General features: G+C 46.7%; 1 protein-coding gene across 1 annotated transcript in view; it reads left to right on the forward strand.

The window, feature by feature from the left end:
- XPNPEP1 (X-prolyl aminopeptidase 1) overlaps positions 1 to 18538 on the forward strand; it is a 433587-nt gene that overhangs the window by 247915 nt on the left and 167134 nt on the right. The window contains exon 11 of the mRNA XM_069239428.1: positions 11703 to 11792. Within this exon, the coding sequence (XP_069095529.1) occupies positions 11703 to 11792 (90 nt within the window). The remainder of the gene's footprint in view (positions 1 to 11702; positions 11793 to 18538) is intronic.

Below are 18538 nucleotides of genomic sequence, written 5' to 3' on the forward strand. Positions count from 1 at the left end.
GTGGAGAGTGGGTTCCCTTGGCCTGTCCGCCCCCTGTCGTACAGCAGCCCTCCCAGTTCCCCTGTGTTCCTGTGCCTCCGTCCCCTGGACCGTGTGCCCACTACCACTGCCCCCAGGTCCCTGTTGTTGTTGGTGTCGTGGGTTATCCTGGGTTCCCTGTAGTGGTGGACACACCGCTGATTGACCTGTCCTGGGTACGGAGGTTTGGTCTTGCTGGGTGGGTGCTGTGCTGGTGTTACCAGAGGGTGGAAGGTCAGTGTTGAGCTGTGCCTGTGCAAGGGGAACCAACAGTCCCAAGGCCCACGATGGTCCGGGCTGGTCATCAGGCTCCAATAGGGCAGAGCTGCTATCGTCACTGTGGGCCTCTTCTGTGGGTGGAGTGGAGTTGTCTGTACCCTCTGGTGTGGTGACGGTCCTTCATGTTCCAGCAGGGGCATAAGAGCATGATTATAGCATGTGTGTGTGTGATGGTGTGCAATGGGGGGGTGTTTGTGTACCCCAGTGCAAGCATTACTGTGTGGGGGCTTGTGTGATGATGGTTAGGGGGTTGTACTGGGTATGTGCAGTGGGCATGCTTAGGTGATGGGTGTCCATGCTTAGTTGTGTCATGCAGGGCTTGGTGTTGGGATGTGTAGTTTGTGTTATTAGGAAATTAGGGAGGAGTTTGGGTGATAGGGGAAGGTGTGAGGGTGGGGGTGTGTGATAGCATGCAGGTAGGGTGGGGGATATGATAGTTGAGATTTAACTTACCAGTGTCCATTCCTCCACCGACTCCACCGAGGCCCTCTGGATGTATGATGGTCAAGACTTGCTCCTCCCATGTTGTTAGTTGTGGGGGAGGAGGTGGGGGTCCGCCGCCAGTCCGCTGAACCGCGATGTTGTGCCTGGTGACCGTTGAACACACCTTCCCCCGTAGGTCATTCCACCTCTTCCTGATGTCGTCCCGATTTCTTGGGTGCTGTCCCACAGCGTTGACCCTGTCCACTATTCTTCGCCATAGCTTCATCTTCCTGGCTATGGATGTGTGCTGCACCTGTGAGCCAAATAGCTGTGGCTCTACTCGGACAATTTCCTCCATCATGACCCGGAGCTCCTCCTCTGAAAAGCGGGGGTGTCTTTGGCGTGCCATGGGGTGGTGTGTGTGATGTGTGGGGCGGTGTGAGTGTTGATGTGTGTGGTGATGTGTAGTGGTGTGTGGTGTTTTGTGCGTGGATGTTGTGTGGGTGATGGTGTTGTGTGCCTCTGTATGGTGGGGTTGTCTTTGCTGTGCTGTCTCTCTGGCCTTCGTCTCTGATTTTTGGTCGTAGGGGTTTGTGGGTGATGTGGGTGTGTGTTTTATATAGTATTGGGTGTGTGGGAGTGTTGTTTGTATGTGTATCAGGTGTGCGTATTTGGAATTGCCCAATGTGGCTGTGTTTTGGAGATCTGTGTGTATTTTGAGCGCGGCGGTGTGTACCGCCAATGGAATACCGCTGTTGAAAGACCACCGCGTGGATTCGTGGGTCGTAATAGCATGGGCGTGTTTCTGTTGGCGTGGAGATGGAGATTTTGTTTTCGCCAGTTTAACACTGACCTTTGGTGTGGCGGACTTGTGTGGGTGTCTGACTTTCGGCGGATTCCGAGATGTGTGTCATAATAGCTGTGGCTGAATTCCGCGGCCGCGGCGGTGTATTGGCGGTCTTCTGCACGGCGGTAAGCGGCTTTTACCGCCAATGTTGTAATGACCCCCTTGGTCTGTAATCTGTGTCTATCACCAGAACACAGGGAGGATACTTGTGAGGCCTGTCGGGCATTTCGATCGAAAAAGACCCTACGCGATCGAAAAGCCAGAAGACCACAAATGGCGTCGACACCGAGGGAACAACTCAACGTCAAAGAGGAGGAAAGAATTTCCATCCAGGGAACGGACTCAGATGATTCCGAAAGTGAGCGACCCGCGACGACGCAGAAAACAGTGAGTAAAACTGCCCCGTCCAAGACTCACACAAAGATCGTAAAGGCCAAGGGGATGCCACCGCCAGCAGGCCATGGCTTAACCCATCGAAAAGACGGTGACCAAACATCAGCACCGAAAAAGGCCAAAGAACTGCCGAAGACATCCGACTACGGTCGAGATTCAGGCTCCGAACGATCTCGGCACCGAGAGTTCGACTCACCCAAGGTGAGAAAAGTTACGTCGGAACCGAAAAAGACTTTATCTGAAGCTTCGGTACCGAAAAAAGCGGCTTTGGAGCCGAAAAGAAGCTCTTACACGGAAGAGCAAGGACTTTCCGGCCAAATGCAAAAACACAGATTTGAGCAGGAGATAGGTATGGGGGAACCAGACCATACCCAAAAGAGGTTGCATATCCAGAAAGAGACTGGGAAAATACAAACTCTTCCTCCAATTAAAACCAAAAGAAAGCTGGCATTTCATGAGGCAGAAATGCAGCCGAAGGCAAAGGTGGCAAGAGATAAAACACCACCACCAAGGTTTTCGCCACAACCTTCTCCACTGCATTCACCACAGCTGTCCCCGGTAACAACACCCCCAATGCAGTCACGACCCATACAGGGATGGCACAGGATGATCCGAATGCATGGGACTTATATGATGCTCCGGTATCAGATAACAGCCCAGATTGTTACCCAACAAGGCCGTCACCTCCAGAGGACAGTACTGCATATACGCAGGTACTATCAAGGGCAGCTACATTTCACAATGTAGCAATGCATTCAGAGCCAATAGAGGATGATTTCCTATTCAACACCTTGGCGTCCACCCACACTTCCTACCAGAGTCTGCCAATGCTCCCAGGCATGCTCAAGCACGCAAAACAGGTCTTCCAGGAGCCAGTGTAAGGAAGGGCTATCACACCTAGGGTGGAGAAAAAATACAAACCTCCCCCAACGGACCATGTGTTTATAACACAGCAACTTACACCAGACTCGGTAGTTGTAGGAGCAGCAAGAAAGAGGGCAAACTCTCAATCATCAGGAGACGCTCCACCGCCTGACAAGGAGAGTAGGAAGTTTGATGCAGCGGGCAAACGTGTGGCAGCACAGGCAGCCAATCAATGGCGGATCGCAAACTTGCAAGCCCTACTAGCTCGCTACGACAGGGCACACTGGGACGAGATGCAACACATTATACAGCACTTGCCCAAAGAACACCAGAAACGTGCCCAACAGGTTGTTGAGGAAGGACAAGCAATATCCAACAACCAAATAAGGTCCGCATTAGACTCGGCAGACACAGCAGCACGAACAGTCAACACTGCGGTAACCATTCGTAGGCATGCATGGTTACGAAGCTCGGGATTCAAGCCAGAAATCCAACAAGCTGTGTTAAACATGCCTTTCAACCAGGAACAATTGTTTGGGCCGGAGGTGGACACAGCAATTGAAAAATTAAAAAAGGACACAGACACGGCCAAAGCCATGGGCGCGCTCTACTCCCCACAAAGCAGAGGCACATTTAGAAAGCCACAATTTAGAGGGGGGTTTCGTATGCAAACACCAGAACCTTCCACCTCGCAAACCAGACCCACCTATCAGGGACAATACCAGAGAGGAGGGTTTCAAGGCTCATATAGGGGTGGACAATTCCCAAGAGCAAGGGGAAAGTTCCAAACCCCTAAAACAAGTCAAACCAAACAGTGACTTCAATGTCACAAAACCCCAACACTTAACACCAGTGGGGGAGGAGACTTACCGCATACTACAAAAACTGGACACACATAACAACGGACGCATGGGTCCTAGCCATTATCCAACATGGTTATTGCATAGAATTCATAAATTTCCCGCCAGATGTGCCCCCAAGAGCACACAATCTGTCCAAACAACACTTACACCTGTTACAACTAGAAGTCCAAGCATTGTTACAAAAACAAGCAATAGAGTTAGTACCCAACCATCAAAAAGGATCAGGCGTCTACTCGCTATATTTCCTAATTCCAAAGAAAGACAAAACGTTAAGAGCCATATTAGACCTCAGAACGCTGAATCTCTTCATCAAATCGGATCACTTCCACATGGTAACACTTCAAGACGTGGTTCCCTTACTCAAAAAAGAGGACTACATGTCAACATTAGATCTCAAGGATGCCTACTTTCACATACCCATACATCCTTCCCACAGAAAATACTTAAGGTTTGTAATACACGGAGTACACTATCAATTCAAAGTGTTACCGTTCGGGATAACAACAGCCCCAAGGGTATTCACAAAATGCCTTGCAGTAGTAGCCGCTCACATAAGGAGACAGCACATGCACGTATTCCCATACTTAGACGACTGGCTAATAAAAACCAGCACTCAACAACAGTGTCTTCTTCACACGCAATATGTTATAGAAACTCTACACAAACTAGGGTTTTCTATAAATTACCAAAAATCACATCTGCAGCCATCCCAAATACAACAATACTTGGGAGCAACACTCAACACACAAAAAGCGATTGCCACTCTAAGTCCACAAAGGGTACAAGCGTTCCAAAATATTACATTAAACATACAGCCAAACCAATACTACCAAGTGAGGTTTGTAATGAAACTTCTAGGCATGATGTCTTCACGCATAGCCATTGTCCCAAACGCAAGATTACACATGCGGCCCTTATAACAGTGCCTAGCAAAACAATGGACACAAGTACAGGGTCAACTCCAAGATCTAGTGTTGGTAGACCGCCAGACACACTTCTCACTTCAGTGGTGGAACCCTATAAATTTAAACCAAGGGCGGCCATTCCAAGACCCGATGCCTCAAGACGTGATCACAACAGCTGCTTCCATGATGCGGTGGGGAGCACACCTCAACCAGCACAGCATACAGGGACAATGGGACAATCAACAAAAACAACTGCACATAAATCATTTAGAACTGTTGGCAGTGTTTCTAGCATTAAAAGCATTTCAACCACTGATAGCCCACAAACACATTCTTGTCAAAACCGACAACATGACGACAATGTATTACCTCAACAAACAAGGAGTGACACACTCATCACAACTGTGTCTCTTAGCACAGAAAATTTGGCATTGGGCAATTCACAATCACATACGCCTAATAGCACAATACATCCCAGGCATTCAGAATCAGTTGGCCGACAATCTCAGTCAAGATCACCAACAAACACACGAATGGGAAATTCATCCCCAGATCCTACAAGATTACTTTCTACGCTGGGGAACACCAAAAATAGACCTATTCGCAACAAAAGAAAACACAAAATGCCAAAACTTCGTGTCCAGGTACCCACACCCTCAATCCAAGGGCAATGCGTTATGGATCAGTTGGTCAGGGATATTTGCTTACGCTTTTCCCCCTCTCCCACTCATTCCTTATCTGGTAAACAAACTAAGTCAAAGCAGACTCAAACTAATTCTCATAGCACCAACCTGGGCTCGCCAACCGTGGTACACAACACTGCTGGACCTATCGGTAGTACCTCACATCAAATTACCAAACAGATCAGATCTGTTAACTCAACACAAACAACAGATCAGACACCCGAATCCAGCATCGCTCAATCTAGCAATCTGGCCCCTGAAGTCTTAGAATTTGGACACTTAGACCTTACACAAGAATGTATGGAGGTCATTAAACAAGCTAGAAAACCTACTACAAGACATTGTTACGCAAACAAATGGAAAAGATTTGTTTATTACTTCCACAATAATCAAATTCAACCACTACATGCGTCCGCAAAGGACATTGTAAGCTACTTATTACACTTACAAAAGTCTAAGCTAGCATTCTCTTCAATTAAAATACATCTCACAGCAATATCTGCCTATATGCAGATTACACATTCAACATCGCTTTTTAGAATCCCAGTCATCAAAGCATTTATGGAGGGATTAAAAAGAATCATACCCCCGAGAACATCACCAGTACCTTTGTGAAACCCTAATATTGTATTAACACGACTCATGGGACCACCATTTGAAACCATGCACTCTTGTGAAATGCAATACTTAACTTTGAAAGTAGCCTTTCTAATAGCTATCAAATCACTTAGAAGAGTAAGTGAGATACAAGCATTTACTATACAAGAACCCTTTATACAAATACATAAAGTGGTTCTTCGTACAAATCCCAAATTCCTACCAAAGGTTATATCACCATTCCACCTAAACCAAACAGTGGAACTCCCAGTCTTCTTTCCACAACCAGACTCAGTAGCCGAAAGAGCCTTACATACATTAAACATAAAAAGAGCACTAATGTATTACATTGACAGAACAAAACAATTTCGTAAAACAAAACAATTGTTCGTAGCCTTCCAAAAGCCTCATGCAGGTAATCCTATATCCAAACAAGGCATTGCCAGATGGATAGTTAAATGTATTCAAACTTGCTATATAAAAGCAAAAAGAGATCTACCTATTACACCAAGAGCGCATTTCACTAGAAAAAAAGGCGCCACAATGGCTTTCCTGGGGAATATACCTATGACAGAAATTTGTAAGGCAGCCACCTGGTCTACGCCTCATACATTCACGAAGCATTACTGTGTAGATGTGTTAACAACACAACAAGCCACAATAGGACAGGCTGTATTAAGAACATTATTTCAGACAACTTCGACTCCTACAGGCTAAGCCACCGCTTTTTGGGGAGATTACTGCTTATTAGTCTATGCACAGCATGTGAATCTGCAGCGTCTCATGCCACGAACAGAGGTACACTGGGTAAGTGACATTTTCCATATATATATATATATATATATATATATATATATATATATACACATACATACATACACATACATTTCTACACTCTTTACTTCACCCTCCTGTGGGAAAACAATCTAAAAAAGGACTCAATGCCCATGCGCACTATCACTAAGAGGAGGAGTCACTCTCTCGTGACCCGAAAACCTTCTTCGAAGAAAACCAACTTGTAACACTCCGAGCCCAACACTAGATGGCGGACCTATGCAAAGCATATGAATATGTAGCACTATATGCCACCAAAAAAACACGATCTCTCTCTCTCTCTCTCTCTCTCTCTCTTGCTCTCTTGCTCTCTCTCTTGCTCTCTCTTGCTCTCTCTCTCTCGCTCTCTCTCTTGTCTCTCTTCCTCTCTCTCTCTTCCTCTCTTCCCTTGGGACCATGTCTTTATCCAAATAGTTCTGTTGTTGGCCAAAACTCATAATACAGAATAAATGTGAAATGAGCACTGGTCACTGAGTGAGCACAATTATTGAACTTGCAAGGACTTTTGTTGATTTCCTACCTGGAAAGCTCAGCCGGCATTGTGCACTCCACACACTTCGGTGCAGGCTTTGTTTCCCAGCTAGGACTGGGTTTATTTATAAATATATATGTCAAATACATATGTTTATCTAATATACACATTTACGTATGCAACAAAGGATGGCCTATTTACAAGGGGATATCTCTCAAACACATTGGCCTATACTTAAGATAATCTTTTCTAGATATTGTGCTATGTGTGCTTAGTTACTGCTCAAAATTCCACTGGTCGCAAAGAAATGGATAAAAATGGACGCAATATTAAAATGCCCCTGATTACATTTGCAAAATTTAAGTAACTTGAAACTAGCCGAGGACAGGCAATTCAAACATATAAAATGCCCACAAAGTAATCTAAACATCCAGAAGACGTGTTTTTCATAAAAAGGAAATATTCCTTGCCCAAATTTCCATGACACCCAAGCTGTGGTGTTAAAGTACATGATAAACCATCACAATGTCTGTTCCTCTGCTTTTTTTCTTAATCGGTTATGGACACAGCCTCTGCTTTGTGAATTTTACAAATGATACTCACTGACATTCTTCTTAATTGGTGAGATCCATCTATAGATTTTGTTTTTTCCTCTAGAAGCACAGAAACCCCTGCTTTACTAATGACCACTCTTATTCCAGGTTACAGTCTGTAGCCACCAGTGTCTTTCATATTATTTTACCAACTCATTTATTACAATATCATTCTCAATATCAGTCTTATGGGTATTATTGCATTTTACAAACTTGTTGAAGATATAAGATCATTAAGTAAAGAATTAAAAACAAATAATATATTAATTTCTGTAAAGTGTATATCTATCATTGTAGTCTTGTGTATTGTCAAATTCTATTTAGATCAAAGTGCTTCCTTTACTTAAAACACCCACCTCTCCCTTTTTGTTGAAGGATCATTTTTCTGAACTCTTTATTTAATTACAGTTGCCTCTAATATTTACTCCCTATAATGGCAAAGTGTAGGTCTTCATTTTGTTTATTCACCCAGTTTTGCTTTTGTCTTTGTATAGTAATTGTTTTTGTGTATATATATTTTTTATAAACAGAAAAATAATTGAGTTTTTTTCGTTCGAAACTAATGAGGCAAAATATGTGTACTTCAAATGGAGGATTGTTTATAGTTTGTCCGGTAGACTATAGAATATTGACAAAATGGTTAGAAATTAGGAATAGATAAAGTGATGAGGGAATTATTTTCCTTTGCTTGGAATCAAAGATATATTTGCTAAGCAAGAGGAATCTTAGGGCCTGATTTAGAAGTTGGCAGACCGGTTACTCCGTCCGCAAAATTCAAAATCCCGTTACATTGAGTGGGATTTAGATTTTGCCAGACAGGATATCCGTCACAATTATGTCAGAGTAACCCAGACACCAAGTTATAAATCAGGCCCTTAGTCTGTGTTTGTTGAATACTGAGTCTAGATACTTTTCTTGAAAAACAAATCTTTTTTATTAAAATGGTATGAGTCAACCCAGGTGTTAGACCTGGCATCCTTGGCATGTTGTCTTCCCTAACTTTTTGCTTCTTCTTGCCAGGTTGTTGCTGTGTGCTGGACTCTGATTTTGTTACTCTGGGCACTTTACCACTGCTGACCAGTGCTAAAGTGCAAGAACTCCCAATGAGAAATTGTATGTGTAATTCGCTTTTCCATAAGTGGCATTAGAGGTGCCTAGGGCCTGTAAATCAAATGCTACCAGTCAGCCTACAGCAAGGATTGTGCCACCCACATGAGTAGCCCTGAAGGCATGACTCAGACTTGACACTGCAGTGTCTGTGTATGCAGTTTTTAAACTGCCAATTCAACTTCGCAAGTGTACACACTTTCCAGGCCCAAACCTTCCCTTTTTATACACGTAAGGCATCCCTAAGGTAGACCCTAGGCAGTCTCATGGTCAGGGCGCAGTGATTGTTAAAGGTAGGACATGTATTGATGGGTTTTACATGCCCTGATAGTGAATTACTGCCAAATTCGGTTTTCAGTGTTGCAAGGCCTATCTCTCTTATAGGCTAACATAGACGCTGCCTTTAATTATCCTTAAATTGCAGATTCCCTTTTAGAGGAGATAGAAATATGGAGTTTGTGGGTCTCTGAACTCACAATTTAAAAATAAGGGGGTCATTTCAACCCTGGCGGTACAGGACCGCCAGGGCTGAAATGACGGAAGCACCGCCAACAGGCTGGCTGTGCTTCCCTGGACATTTCTGCCACGGTCTCACCGCCAGGGCCGGCGGTTTCCCACCACAATGGCCCCGGCGGTAGTAATCCACCAGGGCAGCGCTGCTAGCAGCGCTGCCCAGGGGATTATGAGTCCCCCTACCGCCAGCCTTTTCCTGGCGGTTTAAACCGCCAAGAAAAAGCTGGCGGTACGGGGAGTCGTGGGCCCCTGGGGGCCCCTGCACTGCCCTGCCACTGGCATGGGCAGTGCAGGGGCCCCCTGACAGGGCCCCATGCGGCTTTTCACTGTCTGCTATGCAGACAGTGAAAAGCGCGACGGGTGCAACTGCACCCGTCGCACGGCTGCAACACCGCCGGCTCCATTTGGAGCCGGCTCCTATGTTGCGGCCAAGATCCCCGCTGGGCCGGCGGGCGGAAACCAGTTTTCCGCCCGCCGGCCCAGCGGGGATCTCCTAATGACCGCGGCGGGGGTGCGGCCGCACGGCGGTCAGATCTTGGCAGGCGGCTGTAGCCGCCTGCCAAGGACATAATGAGGGCCTAAATCTTTTAGTGAAGGTGGTTTTTAGATTTAGTTTGAAAATGCCACTTTTAGAAATTGGGCATTTTCTTGCTGAAACCATTCTGTGATTCTGCCTGTTTTTAGATTCCTGGTCTGGGTCAGACTGACAGTTGGGCTGTTTGTGCATCTCCACTAGACAGTGACACAAAGGGCGCTGGGGTGTAACCTGCATATCCTGATGGGCCATCTGGGCTAGGCTGGTGGGAGGAGTGGTCACTTACACTTGAAAGGGCTGTGCCTGCCCTCACACGAAGCAGTCTCCAACACCCCGGTGTGTGTCTGAAGCCAGGCTTGGACAAGGCAGGATCCTGTAAACATCAGAGACTTTTCTTTGAAGTTGGGCAACTTCAAAGGCAGAAAGGGGTATAAGTATTGGACCCAGAACCCCAGACGTTAGATCAATTGAAGGATTCAGGAGAACCCGCTGCCAGGAGAAGAGCTGAAGGAGACCTGCTGGCCCTGCCCGTGACTGTGCTTTGTTGACCTATCCTGCAGTTGCTACTTCTGCCTGAGAAAGGGGACAAAGACTTTGTGGTATATTTCTGCTTGAGAGGTATCTCCTAGTTCTTGGACTTAGCTTGCCCCCCGTTTCTGAAGTCTCAGGGCCATCAAAGTCTTCCTATACTAGCACCTGGACTCTCTGCTGAGACTCCTACCCTGTCAAATGGTGCCTAATCCAATCTCTGGGCCCTTGAAAGGAGAAGCTGATGAAGAACCAAGTGCACCTACTTCAGACAACTCCAAACTGACGCTGCTGGCGGATCCCATGACGCTGACTGCAACTGAAGTTGTGGTGCTCGCTAGAGTGCGACGACCCCGCAAGTCTGACGCTGCCTCACTGAAGTCCATGAGTCCTGAAGTGCAGTATCACCAACATCTGTGACACCCAACTTTGCCGCACCACGCTGTGACTGCCAGATATCGACCCCTCCGGAAGTGCATGGATCCAACGTTTCACACTACTGCGCCTCAACTCCACAGCTCAGCAGCAATAACCTAACGCACCGACTCCTTTGCTCCGCACCACGGAACCGATGCCGCACCAGATCCAGCGACGCCTTGATCCCCGACTCACTGCACCGGATTGTTTCCTCTTACACACAAGATACTGTATGTGGGGGTACATGTGACTTTGTGACCAGCACCATTAGTGCCAGATTGTGGGAACGTCTCTGTCACAACGCTGTGATATCACCAAATCAAAGCACCTGAGTTTCTAAGTGCTACATTGAAGTTTAATCTTTAATAATTCATAACTTTGCTTGTGTACGTTGGATTTTGTGTTTCTCAGATAATTATTGGCTATTTCCTAAATCTGTGTAGTGCCCATTTTGTGGTGTTATCACTGTATTACTGTGTGTTTGGTACAAATACTTTACACATTGCCTCAGAGATGAGCCTGACTGATTGTGCCGAGCTACCAAGTGGGTGAGCAGCGGTTATCCTAGGTGTCTATCTCCGTTCCCCTGACTAGAGTGAGGGTCCTTCCTTGGACAGAGTGCAAACTGAATGCCAAACAGAGACCCCATTTCTTACACCAGGATGTAAAATTCAGTTGAATAAATGTAATTTGAACTTTTCCACTGACAATATATTTATTTCTGTGCTCAATAACTGATATTCAAATACTTATGTTTCATCTCTGTAATTATGAAGGTCTTTTTAAACGTGTCTTTTTAATTTCTGTAATGCTTTTATCTTCTTACAACAGATGCATCGATATGTTACAGCATACACTCCCATCTGCATTGCAAAAGCAGTGAAAAATTCAACAGAGATAGAAGGAATGCGGAGAGCTCATGTGAGTCTAGTTCTGCCTTTTTGGTTGACAATGTCTCTTGAATACAGGGAAATGGCTCCCTTTTGCTTTGTTTTCCAATTTCTCTAATATATGGTTGACTTGAGGTCCAAAAGCTCCATTGTCATAGGTAAAATCAGTAAAATGTGTTTTTAGGAATAAAGAATAGCTAGTCCAGAAATTAACCTCTTCTGCTAGATACTGCTAGCTGCAGATTCCCCACGTTGTGAATAATCCCAAGGCATCAGACTGGATCTGTAAAGTTTCAGAGCAGTTCTCCTGGGTGCTGCTGGGTGGCATCATACAGCTTAGCACTGACTTCGTTTTGCTCTGGAAGTGACAAGCAGAGCCGTTTATAAGTGCCATCCATGCACGCTCGCATCAGTTCCTTTCCGCACTTTCAGGCGCAGATTTTGAGTTTCTCCCTGATCATGACCAGACATTTGTCAAAAGTTATCCAGTGTTCAAGGGGAATGTCATGCCCTAAAACCACATGTTTCAAACTATGTAGGTGTTGTGCTGTACCTTCACATAGTCTGCTTGTGGTGCCTAGGGTCGGACCACAACTCTGGGTCCTGTGGTGACTGTGCGCATATGAACCAGAAGACCATCCAGGAACCTGAAGCCAAACTTTTGTCACTAGCCACAAGAAGTCTCTACTCTTCGGTCAAAGTAAAAAAGAATGTCCCTTTACCAAAGTCATTCCCGCAACAGATCTTTGTTGCAGTCAAAGTTTTCGGGTAAGTCGAAGAACAATAATACAAGTGTAATCCAAGTAGGAAACGGACCCCTCCTGCCATTCTTGAACTTCAGAGAGGGCGCAACAGTGTCAACGTGCTTCTTGGTCGTGCCCGATCTAAAATCAAATGGAATTCTAGGTCTGGTCCATATGCACCCTGAATTTCCAGGTCAGTTGGTGACATTGCAGCAAGAAGAAACCTTCAGGATAGCTATGTTGCGGGTCTTTGGGACTTCACCATCTATCTCTGGTGCTCCTTAGGGCCCCAAGAGACCGCAAGGATGTCCTGTAGGACTTCCACAGACAGGTCCGTACCATCTGTGCTCCTTGAACCCACAGTGAGTTTGGCACCAAACCCTGTCCCCGTTTTGACTGGTCCACAATCGCCTGCACTGGTTCTGCTTGTTTTGATACCAATGCCAGCATAGTCTATGCGGGTGATGATCTGCTACAGCATACAGTGCTGTGCAACTCCAAACTGAATCCGCCACGACCTCGACCAGAGTTGTACTCAATGCTGGCTAATGCAGAACTGGTTGGCAACTCTCTGAGTTTGATACCTTGTCTTTACCACATGGTAGGGCAGTCTTTATAAAATATTTTTGCCACAGATTCTGAAAATGATAGCTATGATGAAGGTGACACTTATGTTCTCCAGTATGATGAAGACAATTGGTATGAACAGCTTCATGGTGCCAGTGTTCTTGACACTTCCAAATATTCTGGAAAAGTGTCTCCCTTGAGTCCTTCTATTGAGAAAAGCGCCTCTTTTGCTATAGTGATGCGAAGAGCAGCTAAGGTGCTAGATGTACAATTACCAACCATGTAAGTGAAAAATAAGCTGTTAACTGATGGGCATGCTCCAGCTGACCCACTGTTGCCATTTAACGACACACTTTCTGACACCCTTATAGGCACCTGGACTAAGCTCTATTCGTGGCTGTCCATTATTAGATGGGTTAACCATTGCCACTGCCTGCAGCTGTCAGCCCTGTCTTCCTAACACAACATCCCTCTTCAGAGTCTGGTATTAGAGGTGTCTACCAGGAGGGTCAACCCAGACGCTTTTCCTTCCAATCCTCCCAACCATGTGACAGTTTCTCCTCCACGAGCCTTGCTCTAAGCTCGTTAAATGCCTGCTGTCTCCTTGACCGTTATGCCCATGCCTTTCGGGATATAGTACCCCAAATTTTACTGGACGTTACAAGCGACCTTGGAGAATCTCTCACAAACTATTCAGGGTGGCAATAATGCAGTGAAATTCATGATACCCTCAGGACTGGACATGACTGATTGCCAAGGACATGCCGTGCGTAAATGTGTGGCTCTCTGACCCCATGTCTAGATTGAGTCCACAGGCTTCTCCAGGGATGTCGTTTAATGTGTCCTGCCTTTTTGGGGAGAAAGCAAACTCAGTTAGAACGGTTCAAAGAGAGCAGAGGCTCAGCACATTCCCTTAGCCTTTCTGCTCCCACAAGGCAATTTCACCTGTCCGTGGCAGCTAAAGAGGTTTTTCCTGTCTGTCAACATGAGACCCCTCCTCCATCACAACAGGCTGTTCTGCCCTCTTATTGCAGATACTGCAGTTTCACAGACAATGAGGACAGCAGGGACAACGTGCAGCTTTTTCGGAGGCAGGATCTGGTATTTTCTCCAAGGGTGTCACACCATCACAACAGACAACTGGTCCTCCAGATTGACCATCTGGATGAGGCCCTCACCTTCACTTCTACCCCTCCTCAAATTTTACCGCTTTCAGGGTGGCTGACAGAGGACCAGACGTCAGTCTTACAGCAGGAAGTGCAGGCCTTTTTCCCCAAAGGGCCCATAGCGAGGGTTCCGGTCTGTAGTTGCTACTTCCACTACTTCCTTTTGCTGAAGGACGGTGGCCTTCGTCCTATTTCAGATCTTAGCCCGCTGAATGTCTTCTTGCGTAAGGACAAGTTCAATATGTCCAGGTTCTGTCTGCACTAGACCCCTGAGACTGGATGTTGACTCTTAAGGGCGCTTATTTTCACACCACTGTCCTGCAGGTCCATAAGTGCTGCCTACGGTTTATGGTGGGCTAGGAGCATTTTCAGTTTGCAGTGCTCCCCTCTGAACCCACCAGTGCCCTCTGGTGATCATAAGAGTGGTGGTAGCAGTCCCAGTACATATAGAAGTTTGTGCTACCAGTCTTCCTCGACCTTCTCCACGTGGGACTTGAGCTTAGTCCTCAAATTCTTGATGTGTACCCCTTTTGAGCCACTGCACAGTTCTCTCTTGAGACATCTAACCTTAAAGACAGTCTTTTTTTATCGCTATAACATTGGATAGATGTGTAAACATCGGCTTTCTGTGTAAATCCACTTTATACCACCATCTTCTCTGATAAATTGGTTTTGAGGACTCAATCTTCCTTTCTACCGAAAGTGGTTACTCCTTTTCATGTTGGCCAGACCATCATGTTTCTGATATTCTTTGCTACACTTCATCCGTCTAGGCAGGAAGACAGGCTCCATTAAAGACCGTTAAAGAGCATAGAGTTTCTATATTGATCATTCCAAGAAAAATCGAGTGGAAGATCAGCTCTTTGTAGGTATTTCCAGAGCAAAGAAATGTAAAACAGTGGAAAACGAACCATCTCTCAATGGATTGTTCTCTGTTTAAAGATCTGCCATGCTCCATCAAAATACCACCACCTCAGAAGTTTTGCAGGCTCATTCCATTAAGGCCAAAGCTGCTACCACTATGTTAGCATGCTAAGTGCCTGTCGTGGACATCTGACAGGCAGCCATTTTCGAAGCACTACTGCCTTGACAGTCATGTCCGTCAAGAGTGGCATTTTGTTCCCCAGTCCTGCAACATTTGGTCTGAGCCAGATCACATACCGCAACCATCAGAGGTGCTGCTATTGTATCTATTCATAAGTTCAGTAATCTGTTTGAAGTATTCATCAGAAGAACAGGTTACTTACCTTTAGCAACAATTTTTCTGATGGATATTCTGTCTAACTGCATATTTTTCATTGACCCTCCATCTCCCCTTTCTGTTAACTCAACTATTTTCTTTCTAAAAGGTCCCAATTTAGAGATCTACAGTCTAGGCATACGAATTTGCAGATGGACTCTGCATCTGAGTGCACACAGAGCCTTGAAAGCAGCTGACGTCAGTGCATAAGGTTGGAGCTTACATGCAGCTCAACTCGTCACTTCTGGAGCAAAGTTGGTGTGCAGCTGCATGATGCCACCCAGCAGCGTGCAGAGAACTGCTCTGAAAGTGTTCAGATCCAGTCTGATGTCTGGGGGTTATTTACAATATGAGATATCTGCAGTTAGATAGAGTATCTTCCAGAAAGATCATTACCAAATGTAACTAACTTGTTAATCTTGTATTTTATTGGAAACTTCCTCTTGCTGTTCTGTCACGCAAGATTAACTTTTCAGCCTCTGCTTCATCTACAGATGCCTGAAGTATTCTGACCCACCACATGTGGGTAGAAAACTCGCTCCTTAGGCACTGCTGCAACCTCCTTCTCATGTGCTCAGCCCATAATTGATGCAATAAACATAGGCATGCTTTTCTTTATAAGTCCTTGAATTCTGCAACCAGGTGTCTCTTATCATTTTCACACTCAATGTTTTCTTATTTTTGAAGTTCTAAAAATCCAGTTTTGCGAGTAACCGCATGACAAAAAAAAAGCAAATAAGCAAACCCTTTGCTAGGTGTGCAGTACGCATAGAGATGTTTGTGGTGTACCCTTTATGAATCCCTGCCTCAACACTGTTCATATTGGAACTCTGTTGGGTTACAAGCACGACACTCCAGATACCAGTCAGGAGTGCTGTGGTGGAGACATTACCCCCTTATTGTAATTTTACTAAAATATTTCACATTCTCAGATTCTGCATTAATTTCTCACTTACAAACCATTGACCTAGTTAACATTCTAGCTCTAAAGCAGCCAGCTATAGATGAAATGGAGAAGGCACTGATTGTAGCACTCATTTTACTTGTCCCAAGTCGTGCCAACGCTGACTCAGAAGCAAAGTGTAAGTAAATATGGCCCTCATTACAACCCTGGCGGACGGTGGTAATGCGGCCGTAATAACGCCAACAGGCCGGCGGTAAAAAAAAAATGGGATCGCGACCTCGGCGGAAACCGGCAACATAGACAGCCACTTTAACACTCAGACCGCCACGGCGGTAGCAACAAACACCGCGGCGGTCACCGCCAACAGACAGGCGGAAGACAGTGTACCGCCCACCCTATCACAACCCACCAATCCGCCAGCTTTTCTGGGGCGGTACCAACGCCATCACAAGCACGGCGGAAAGAGTACACAGAAGGGAAACAACTCACCTCTCAACACTCAACGAAGAACCAGGACGCCATGGAGCCCGAACTACAGCTCCTGCCGACGCTGGTGTATCTGCCAATACACCAGGAATGTCAAAGAAGGTGGCGGCGACGACCACAGTGAGTACTGCATCTAGCACACAGGGAGGGGAGGAGGAAAAAGAGAGTGACACATACACGCAACACTCAACATCCCCACCCCCACCCTCACCCACAAAACCATACACACAAAAACATGCAGCAACATTACATTTACACCCTGTAACCCCCTGGAAGAACGCAAGGACAAAAGGAATTGAGTGCAAATAGTGATATTTAGAAATATGCAGATAAAGTTAACGATTGTAAACAACAGTATATACAAATGTTTACAATATGACAGAAGGCCATACACTGTCCTTTGCAAATGTCCGTGGCCCAGTGGGCACACAAACATGGGCGAAGCCCACACTGGACTCCTGCCTCAAAACGGAGAGAACACTGCAGGGGCATCAGGTCGAAAACACACAGGCACCTCAGGGGTAAAAGGGGGGGGGGGCACCTCAGCCAGAAGATGGTACTACGCCACTGCTCCTGGAGGGGGCAACCTGCCCACAGCGATGTCCTGGGGAGTGCAAAGCCACAGTCTCTCTAGTGGGTGGTTTGCCCACTACTTGGTCCTGGGGTGTGCAAAGCCACAGTCTCTCAAGTGGGTGGTTTGCCCACTGCTTGGTCCTGGGGAGTGCAAAGCCACAGTCTCTCAAGCGGGTGGTTTGCCCTCTGCTTGGTCCTGGGGAGTGAAAAGCCACAGTCTCTCAAGTGGGTGACATATTCTACTGGTTCAGGAGGGGGCTTAGTGTCCACTGTGCCTCATCCTGCCAAGGAAAGTGATAGTGGATGCATATCTCCACTGGTTCTAGAGGGGGCCTTGTGCCCAGTCTGCTTCATCCTGCCAAGGAAAGTGATAGTGGATGCATATCTCCACTGGTTCTGGAGGGGGCTTTGTGCCCAGTCCGCTTCATCCTGCCAAGGAAAGTGATAGTGGATGCATACCTCCACTGGTTCTGGAGGGGGCCTTGTGCCCAGTCTGCTTCATCCTGCCAAGGAAAGTGATAGTGGATGCATATCTCCACTGGTTCTGGAGGGGGCCTTGTGCCCAGTGAATCTGCACCTGGGGTGTGGCAGTTCCCATTCCCTCACCTGGGTGTCTGAGGCACGAGATGTGCAGGGAACAGGTAGCATGATACTCCATAAAGGCAGAGCCATACTCCATCCTGCGGCGACTTAAGCTGCAAACTGCTGGTAGTGCCGGTGCTGGTGGTGGGGCTTCAAGTGGTGGGTCCAGGCCGCCTCCTGCATCCCCGGACGGCTGCCCACTGGGCATGCTGCTGATGACAGATGTAGTGGCACCGGCTGGGCATGTGGCGGTGCAGATGGCGGTACTTACGGTGGAGATGCTGCCAGTGCAGGCTGTGGTGCAGGTGCTGGTAGCAGTGGAGGGAGACACCAGGCTCTCTCCTGCAGCCTTGGACGGCTGGCCACTGGGGATGATGCTGCTGACTGTTGTTGTGGCAGCGGTGGTGCAGGTGGCGGTGCAGGTGGCGGTGCAGGTGGCGGGGCAGGTGGCGGTGCCTTCCGCGGTACATGTTGCTGGCTGTCAGTACTTATGGTGGGCACCAGTCCCTCACCTGG

Source organism: Pleurodeles waltl, chromosome 6 (assembly GCF_031143425.1).
Source record: "Pleurodeles waltl isolate 20211129_DDA chromosome 6, aPleWal1.hap1.20221129, whole genome shotgun sequence".
NCBI classification, from domain to species: domain Eukaryota; kingdom Metazoa; phylum Chordata; class Amphibia; order Caudata; family Salamandridae; genus Pleurodeles; species Pleurodeles waltl.